The sequence below is a fragment of the Salvelinus namaycush genome, chromosome 7 (assembly GCF_016432855.1).
Source record: "Salvelinus namaycush isolate Seneca chromosome 7, SaNama_1.0, whole genome shotgun sequence".
NCBI classification, from domain to species: Eukaryota; Metazoa; Chordata; class Actinopteri; order Salmoniformes; family Salmonidae; genus Salvelinus; species Salvelinus namaycush.
In genome coordinates this window covers 24,703,950-24,712,575 of record NC_052313.1, presented here as the reverse complement: position 1 = coordinate 24,712,575, position 8,626 = coordinate 24,703,950, and the positions used below count along the sequence as shown (strand labels likewise).

At 45.3% G+C, this 8,626-nt stretch overlaps 1 protein-coding gene across 9 annotated transcripts in view; it reads left to right on the top strand.

Moving 5' to 3' along the window:
• The first annotated feature begins 435 nt into the window (after window positions 1-435).
• scrib (scribble planar cell polarity protein) overlaps window positions 436-8,626 on the top strand; it is a 108,127-nt gene continuing 99,936 nt past the window's right edge. For 8 of the 9 annotated variants that reach the window (XM_038997806.1, XM_038997813.1, XM_038997805.1 and 5 more), the window contains exon 1: window positions 436-1,670. In XM_038997806.1, the coding sequence (XP_038853734.1) occupies window positions 1,512-1,670 (159 nt within the window). In that variant the 5' untranslated portion in view covers window positions 436-1,511. The remainder of the gene's footprint in view (window positions 1,671-8,626) is intronic. The other variant, XM_038997804.1, reaches the window with a different exon arrangement.

The window sequence follows — 8,626 nt, the reverse complement described above, 5'->3', positions numbered from 1 at the left end:
CTAAAAGGCACATTTAAGACCTCCTAGCCCCTTGGGGTCGCTATTACATATGTAAAGTTTTGGGTGCTTGCCGAGGGAGGGAGAAGGAATGAATGGATGCACTTGATTTTATTTTCCTGTGTATGTGTGTTCGCACTGGCCGGCGTATGCAGTCATACCCGCGTGGAGGGCGGTAGTTGTCCTCCAAAAAATAAGAATCCACAATTGTAAAAAATAATGCAATATTATCTCTAGTTGGATGTCTATTACTATGAAGTAAATGTTGAGTATGCACTTGGTAGACATGTGTGCGCCATGAGATGAGCGGCGTAGAAAGTGCGTCTTTGCACCTTTGGGAGGTGTCAGTTGAAAGGGGGTGTAAATCATGCACACCCAGCCACAACAACAATAAGGAGGAGCTGGAAGGTCGTGGTTAGCACTCCCCACCACATTTTTACAACAGCACCACACACCCGGCCGGATAGTGAGGAAACTCCCCAGCGGAGTATTTAACTACAGAGGTTTCCTTCAGACCGGTATTTGGTCAAATAGCGTATGTTTGTTCGCTAAATGAAGACTGAGACAAAAGCCCGAAGACCCACACAGGTTGCCCGCATCCCCCCAGACTCCTGCGTGGCCCTCCAGACGAGCGCAGCTTGCCACAAAGCGGCGGTACCTCCGGTTTAGTGAACATAATCCTGTTGCTGATATTGTGGGTTCAACATTTGTTGGTTTAAACGCTTCATATGACTTCTGGTTATTATTTTCAGTGCAAATAGTTATTGAATGACTGCCAATTGTCGGTTTTGAATTCCTAAGGTCGTTATATTGCAGTTTGTTTCCGTAGCCTAAAGAGGCACGAGAGATCACAAAGGTGGCTAATGTTAGCGACTAGCTCGCGACACAAACGAGTTCCATCTCCATACGTAACTTCGAAAGGTCGTTCGGTGTGCTTACACGGGACTATTCGCATTAAGCAGCAGGACACACATTTGTAACGGGGAGCCAAATACTATTTGCCTAGTTAGTTGGCTATCTTGCTGGACAGGCCAGCTTCCTTGTATCAAATAACAAATGGGCTAGTGTTAGCTAACGCTGACTGAGCTGCATTTAATATTGTCGCACAAGTAAGGAAATGAAGACGTTCATTTAATTTAGTAGTATTTTTATATTATCAGTATGATGGCATTTTAATGAGAATTGACTTTAAGCTAACAATCAAGTTAGATAACTTTAGTTATTATATTTGTATGTATCAATCACATTTTAGTTTGATTTGAGTCGCTGAGAGCCAACGAAAAGGACTGGAGTTGGGATGTCAATTGACGATCGGAATTAATTCTGTCCCTGGTTTTAACCGGATTTTTGGCCTCTTTGGATCGACGTGGGAGCAGCGGGATTTCGACGTCCACTCTTATCTGTCACTGTCGATATTTTTTCCTCTCCCTCCTCCCCCACAACCGTTCCCCGTTTCTTTCTCCGATGCGGATTGTTGAGTAGCACCGGCAATCAAATCAATACGGCAGCCGGACATGCTGAAGTGTATCCCTTTGTGGCGCTGTAACCGCCACGTCGAGTCGGTGGACAAGCGACATTGCAATTTGCAAAATGTCCCCGACGAGATATTCCGCTACAGCCGCAGTCTGGAAGAGCTTCTCCTCGACGCCAACCAACTCAGAGATTTACCCAAGGTAAGCAACCAGTGGTTATAATTAAACACACATTGTGGCCTATATTGGCCGTCCAAATCATTATCATGCACGGTCAAATCAAGGCATGCAACCATGAGAAACTCCCAAGGGACAGGTGGCTGATGTTTTGATTGTCTGCCTGTCACGCATCTGTAAACATGTGTTAACTTCATCAGTATTTAATCAATTGAGCATAGTAACTAACTAATGCAGGAAGAACATTTGTTTTATTTGGAAAGTGGTTTAAATGTCATTAGTTCATATTCCAAACACTGTCTTGTGTGAATGTTGTAGCTACTTTAATATTCTGGGGGGTTATGACTGTGTACACCAAGGTATGATGTTACCTGTATGTCCTATTCTTGCATTGGATAACCATTGACAATGGGAATCAAAGCAACTGGGGTAGGAGGCTGCCTGCTCTCTGTTCAGATTAACACTGATGACAGCAGGGAGTAGGAATCAGAGGAGAAACGGGCCTCTTTCTGCCTTTGGATGCTTGCTGTTGGAGTCACAGGCAGAGGAGGCTCATGCTGCAGTGGAGTGGGCGTGCTGCATGATATCAAATGTGTAGACGGACTCAGCAGATGAAAGGAGCTGGCTGGCACCTCACTATGTTGCCTGCAATAACTGCATGATCCAGTGGGATTGGAAACGGCCAGTGCTATCTGGAATCCTTGGGATGTCCTTACCCTAAACCCTTGCCATAGCCCTAACCATTTTACATTTCAACTTCAATGGGGTAGGGACGTCCTAAGGAATCCGGTTAGCATGGACCGATTGGTAACAGAGGGAGGAGGCTTTTGTGGAATGAGTCTCCCTCCTCCACCCACCCACACTCCTCCTACATGAAAAATCACCAAGGCTTTGCTTGCATGTCCCTTGTTTATTTTAGGGGAGCTGGATGGTTATCTGGCCATGCAACATACTCATTTACACCAGAGCACTGGGGCGGAACAAATTGCCTGACTCTCGTCTCAATTTGCAGATGTGTTCATTGTCCTGCTCCAGTATAAGGGAATGGCTGTGGAAGATAATGGCGCTCAAGACTTAATACTAATTATAATACGTTTAAGTTGTAAAGCGCATTTATCAGACCCAAGTCACACCAAAAAATAAATGCAATCCAGAACACAGGCAACAATCAAAGCTATATATACAGATGTCGCCAGATCCAGGGGACATGAGAACAGAATTAGCAGAGGTCTTTGAAAGCTTTTCTGAACAGCATGGTCTTGAGCTGGAGGACACTCTGCAGCCCTAATAGTGTCTGGAACACAGGAGGTTGGTGGCACCTTAATTGGGGAGGACAGGCATGTGGTAATGGCTGGAGCGGAATGGGTGGAAAGGTATCAACATCAAACACATGGCTCCCATGTGTTTGATGCCATTCCATTTATTCTGTTCCAGCCATTATTATGAGCCCCCCCCCAGCAGCCTCTACTGGTCTGGAAGTGCGTTCTGGAGCCCTGCAACTGAAAGCCCTGTCACCCATAGTTTTTAGTGTGCTGCGGGGCTGGTGAAGTGAGACAGACCTGGACGAGCGACGAGTGAGTGAGATGTGCTGCTGCCATGGGGATAACAACTACCCCCTCTCATTGAAACTACAGAAATTCAAGGCCAACCGTGGTACTGCAGGCATTGTTTGCAGAAAACAGGATCCCCCATTATAGTGAATGGGGAAATGTCAATCTTTGCTTCTAATACACCAGATGCATGTCCTTGAAACAATTTATTTTAAAATCGCACACAGAAGAAGTTCTAAGGATTATTTAGTTGCTAATGGCAGCTTGCAGAACCCCGGTCCGCCTTCAACTTGAGTTACTCAATGAGAGGGGGTATCACTGAGCGCTTGCAACGACACTCCCTGGAGTAGCTCAAACTTCACATGTTATGTCTCCACGAGACGCCATCTTAATCGACTTCATTTGGCTTCAATGCACTATTGAGTCTTCACAGGAATGAATGGTATCTTGTGATCGACGGCTTTGCCCATTCTTTTTAGTCATTGGCTTCTGCTCAGAAGTTCTGAGTCAGGCTCTCAGACATGGCTAATGTTGTACAGTGGTGGTGAGGAGAGTAGCAAGTTGCACAGGCACCAGTAGTGTCTGTGTCCACAATCCCAGGTCATAAGGAGCTACAGTTAGACAACAGAAGAATGCAAAATCCCTAGCAAGAGTTTGAGCACCATTGTAAGTAGTTACTTGTAAATAGTCACTTGTAGGCCTAAGTTGTAGACCATTCTGTTGAGCCCACTTGAGTCGTGCTCTGAGTCCCAGGCCATTCTGTTCAGCTATGAGTTTACTGGATTGTGCTTACAATCTGGTTTGTCACCCTAGACCTTAGTCTTCGTGTCTCTCACATGTTGTCTTTTAGTTTGTACCCAGACGTAATGTTGACGAGAGAGCGTGTGTGTGGTTGTTTGTGCCGACTTCGCCAAGGGACGACTGTTACGAAACATGTGGTTATGTTCACTGGAGGAGGGACTAAGACGGATAAGGAGGGAGTTGTTTAGGGGAGCATCTCAGTATAGCTCTAAGACTCACAAAAGCACACACAGACATCCAGTTGTTTAATATTTAATCTGGCTGCTAGTTAGGCTAGATGCAGACTTGGGTTTCCTGACACAGATCGAAGCTGCTGGGGGAGGCTGTACCCAAGGGTGCATTGCCTGGCCTGCTTGACTCAGCCCAGCCACCGTGAGCCTGGTGGTGCAGGAGGCCGTGAGGCTGGCAGAAGGCATATAATCAGGGCCGCTAACGCACACCAATAGACCCCTGTTCACAGCGCTGGCTTAAGCCGAGAGACAAATATGGTGTGACAGAACAGCTCTAGCGCATGTCTGTAGCCGTGTTGCGTGCAGACACAAAGCATATGGTCCCCTTGCCTGCAGTCCTAGGAGGGCTTCGGCGAGAGGGGGCCATCAAAGGTCCATGCAGGGTCATGAATGTGGAGAGAACCCAGCAATAAAAGAACGCTCTAATATAAAATGATCGCCTGTTCTCATTTGGGCACCTTGTCCTGCGACGACAGCTATTTATGGCATTTCTAGCTCCCTACAGCGCCAATTTTTTTTGTTAACAAATGGACGGTAGGACTGGCCCTTCTGGGGCGTATTTTGCCCATGGTGCCTGGCGTGCTTGTTATTCAGATGTCTCAAAAATAATAATCAGGTCATATCAGCATCTAGTAACTTCTTTTAGGAAACGTCCCCTCTGTGGTTATTCCCTTCCAAAAAGGTCTGTATTCATTGGTCCATTTCCTGGTGAACAAGCAAACCATTAGGCAACAGCAGTTCTAATGGTTTCCATGTTATGGTTTCTAATGGTGAAAGTCCCGAACACACACGATACATATTGAGATGTTTTCTAATCGTTTTATTGAAAAACACAACAGCCGTGCGGCTTGTCACATTTTATTCACTAGCCCAATTCTCCATCTCAGTTTTGGGCTTGTAGGAATAGTCTTAATATGAGAATTGCACCGTATGGATAGCCCTCACAGAGTTGTCATTTGACTATTCAATGTGAGTTGGGCTAAAGCGTTAGGTTGCGAAGAGAGGGCAAACTGAATTGCGTTCATTGAGGACTGGCTTAACTTGTGAGAATGACAGCATAATTTATTTTTAACCATGAGTAAATGTCATTTGTTTTCTACCCAAAGTTGCAAAGATAATGTTGTGTTCCATTTAATAAACAGCAACATTTTATAAAAGGTTGTGGAAGTAGCAATACTCCATACTACAGACACAGAGAACAGATACTGTATGCTGGTTGTATATTGTGTACTGCAGTGGGATTTTTTAACCTTTTCTTGGATTCCTCATGCGTTACTCAATGGTAGGAATACGTTTTGTTCAAATGATCGGATGTAGGGTGCTATAATTATTTAATATTATGTCAAGCCTATAAATTAAAGGGCCAATTTGGATCAAATTTATTTATTTAGCCCTTCTTACATCAGCTGATTTCTCAACGTGCTGTACAGAAACCCAGCCTAAAATGGATGCAGTCAATTAGCTTAATTTCTCAGATCAAATTAAATTTCAGCCAAATAATTTTATAGAAACAGATAAGATTAGCATTCCTAACTACAGAAACTATTTCGGAACAATCAGAGATGGTGGGTGTCATGGCTTGCTGAAATGGGGCTCCCGAGTGGCTCAGCGGTCTAAGGCACTGCATCTCAGTGCTAGAGGCATCACTACAGACCCTGGTTCAATTCCAGGCTGTATCACAACCGGCCGTGATTGGGAGTTCCGTAGGGCGGCGCACAATATGCCCAGCGTCGTCCGTGTTAGGGTTTGGCCGGGGTAGGCAGTCATTGTAAATAATAATTTGTTCCTAAAGGACTTGCCTAGTTAATTAAAGGTTCAATAAAAATGACTTGGACCGACTCGGTCTTCTCCGTCTAATGCGCCACCATGTGTGCCAGATGTCATTGACAATAATTGTCTCACACCACCTTCAAAGTTTCACTGGGCTGTGAAACTTTGTGGGCTGCAGTGGGCTGCAGGGTGGCCTAAGGCCATCACCACTACACGGACCCAATATCTGTACCGAAGTCTGCTTGAGCAATGCTCAATGACACCTGGCACACACAACCCATGAGGCATTCATTTTCGCCATACAGTCAAGAAGGTAAATTTGATGTATGCGATGAAGGCAAATTAGTACTATAATGGGGGTTGGGCTGGGGGGTGTAGAGGGATGGATTTGCTTTATAGGGTTTGGGGAGGGGGGATTTAAGTGTGAACAGATGGAGAGTCAGATGCTCTGACGGTCTTAGGTTCACTGCGGTTTACTTGAGCTCCACCTGGCGACCCTGGCTTATGTGTGCTGTATTGCTTTTATCTGGTTAGCCTTGCATGGTAAAAAAGTACATACAAATGTTTTATTGTCCCATACATCGGATAGGTGCAGTGAAATGTGTAGGTTTTACATGGTCAGCAATAGTAGCGCGGTGCACCTGGAGCAAATGAGGGTTAAGAGCTTTGGTCAAGGGTACGTCGACAGATTTTTCACTGTCGGCTTGGGTATTCAACTTTTCTGTTGTGGGCTGTGGGACTCATTTTGTCGACTGGCTCCGGTCCAGGGTGTTTTTCCCTATACGTTTGTTTCCTTTAGAAATATTACTGAGCCGTTGTATTGCACTGGAAGAACGAAATTGCGTGCTTGGGACAAGTTGTGCAGCTCAAACAGAACCAGCTTACCTGTAAGGCTGGCCAAAAAAAGAAGCTTGCCTCCATTGAACCCTACTTCTGTACTACTATACAGAACAGAACCCAAAAGGACCCTTGGAGAGAGCAAGCGGTCAGGAATTTCCCCTCACGCCCATATGTTCTGAGCTCTTAACATCAAGCTCTGTTTTCTCATAACGCAATGCCTAATCCTGGCTATTCCTTAATGCGTCTTTTGTGTTGCTGCTAAGTAGGGTTCCTCTGTGGTTTTCACAAATACCACTGCCTCGTAATGCCAGTGACAAAAACACGGAGGAGTGCTGAAACGGACTAATTTCAATGTCCACCAAGTGTGTCTCTGAGAAGCAGAGGGCTACGTCATTCTCTCCTGGATCTGTAAATGACTAGAGAAGGATCGCTCATGGATCAAGGTCCTTGTTGGGAAAAGCGTTATCTGCGGTTCCCTCTTGCGCCAGCGAAGCATTTTGTGAATGCGCCGGCCCAGGCACTTGTGAGGAAATGGATGTGGGCGCATCCCAGCCCACTCTGGAGGATCAAGTTGAGGAGACCGGTGGAAGTATCTTTTAACAGTCTTGAAGTCTTGTGACAGGTTACATAGTAGCCCATTCAGCCTTTCCTGACACCCTCTACCTAGCCACTCATATCCAATATCACGGCCTTTTGTCCCAGCACTCTATGTTCTGTCCTGCCCTTGGCTTGGCATTTTACACTCAAAACACACCAGTCAGAAACAGACATTTGCACAAATCGAAGGTTGGCGGCAGAACAGGGCAGGCCTTCAGTAAAGCACACGAGGACATAGTATTTTTGTCTTTTTTAGGAAGAAAGGCAAGGTCACTGTCAAAAGCATCTCCCAATAACCTTGATAAACTTGTCAGTAACTTGGCCCAGTGGCCCCCGTCAGAATTTACAGCTACACTTGCAGCTGCACTTTTTCAGTTCCCTGCTTTTCTAGTTTGAAACAAAGATGCATTTGTCAGAATGCAATCGGCGCAGCAGGCTTGCTAGTGCTACGTTGCGGCTAGAATATATCTGCTTGGTCTTCCATTGGTCTCCCATTGTCCTGTATGTAATGACTGGTTAAAATGCTTGGTGGGTGTGGTGGATGTCTGCACCCAGAGTCTGCAGAACAGGTTTGAAGAACGTCTCTCCCTGTGTTATTACTGTTTTTGGATCAGTTACGCTCGGCATCCTGCTAGTAAACAAACGCGTGAAAACCAACTGCAGGTAGAGATCTGAGGAGCTGGCGAGTTAATGAGGTGGCTGCAGTGTAAGCTAAATCTGCGTTATCAACAAAAGTGTCACTCGCATCTAGGCCTGGCACACTTACTGTGTAACTGACGGTTATGGATGAACACTCATGGTCATGAAAATAAAATAACCGCCATAAGTTTAAAACAATATTTGTATATTTTTTACGAACAGTTTGATTGAAGCTGGAATGGCTGGGCATTCGTGCGGTTGAGTCAAAATCGCAGAAACAAACACGGGATGGAACTTTGTTGCCCCTTGCCGAAACAAGCAAGGTGTTGTAGCAGACGATGAATACAATGGGATTGGAACCTCTAACCCTGCCAGTTTGACTGGTAAACTCATGGTTAAACTCGCAATGGCTGCCTGGTATTGTGATGCAGTAATTTCCATGGTAATGTAGAATGTTCAAATTATGTTAACTGATGTGGGTCATGCAATGGAATATATTTTTTTTATAATGTGAGTTGAATCAACAAATCACAGCACATATTGATAGGTACGC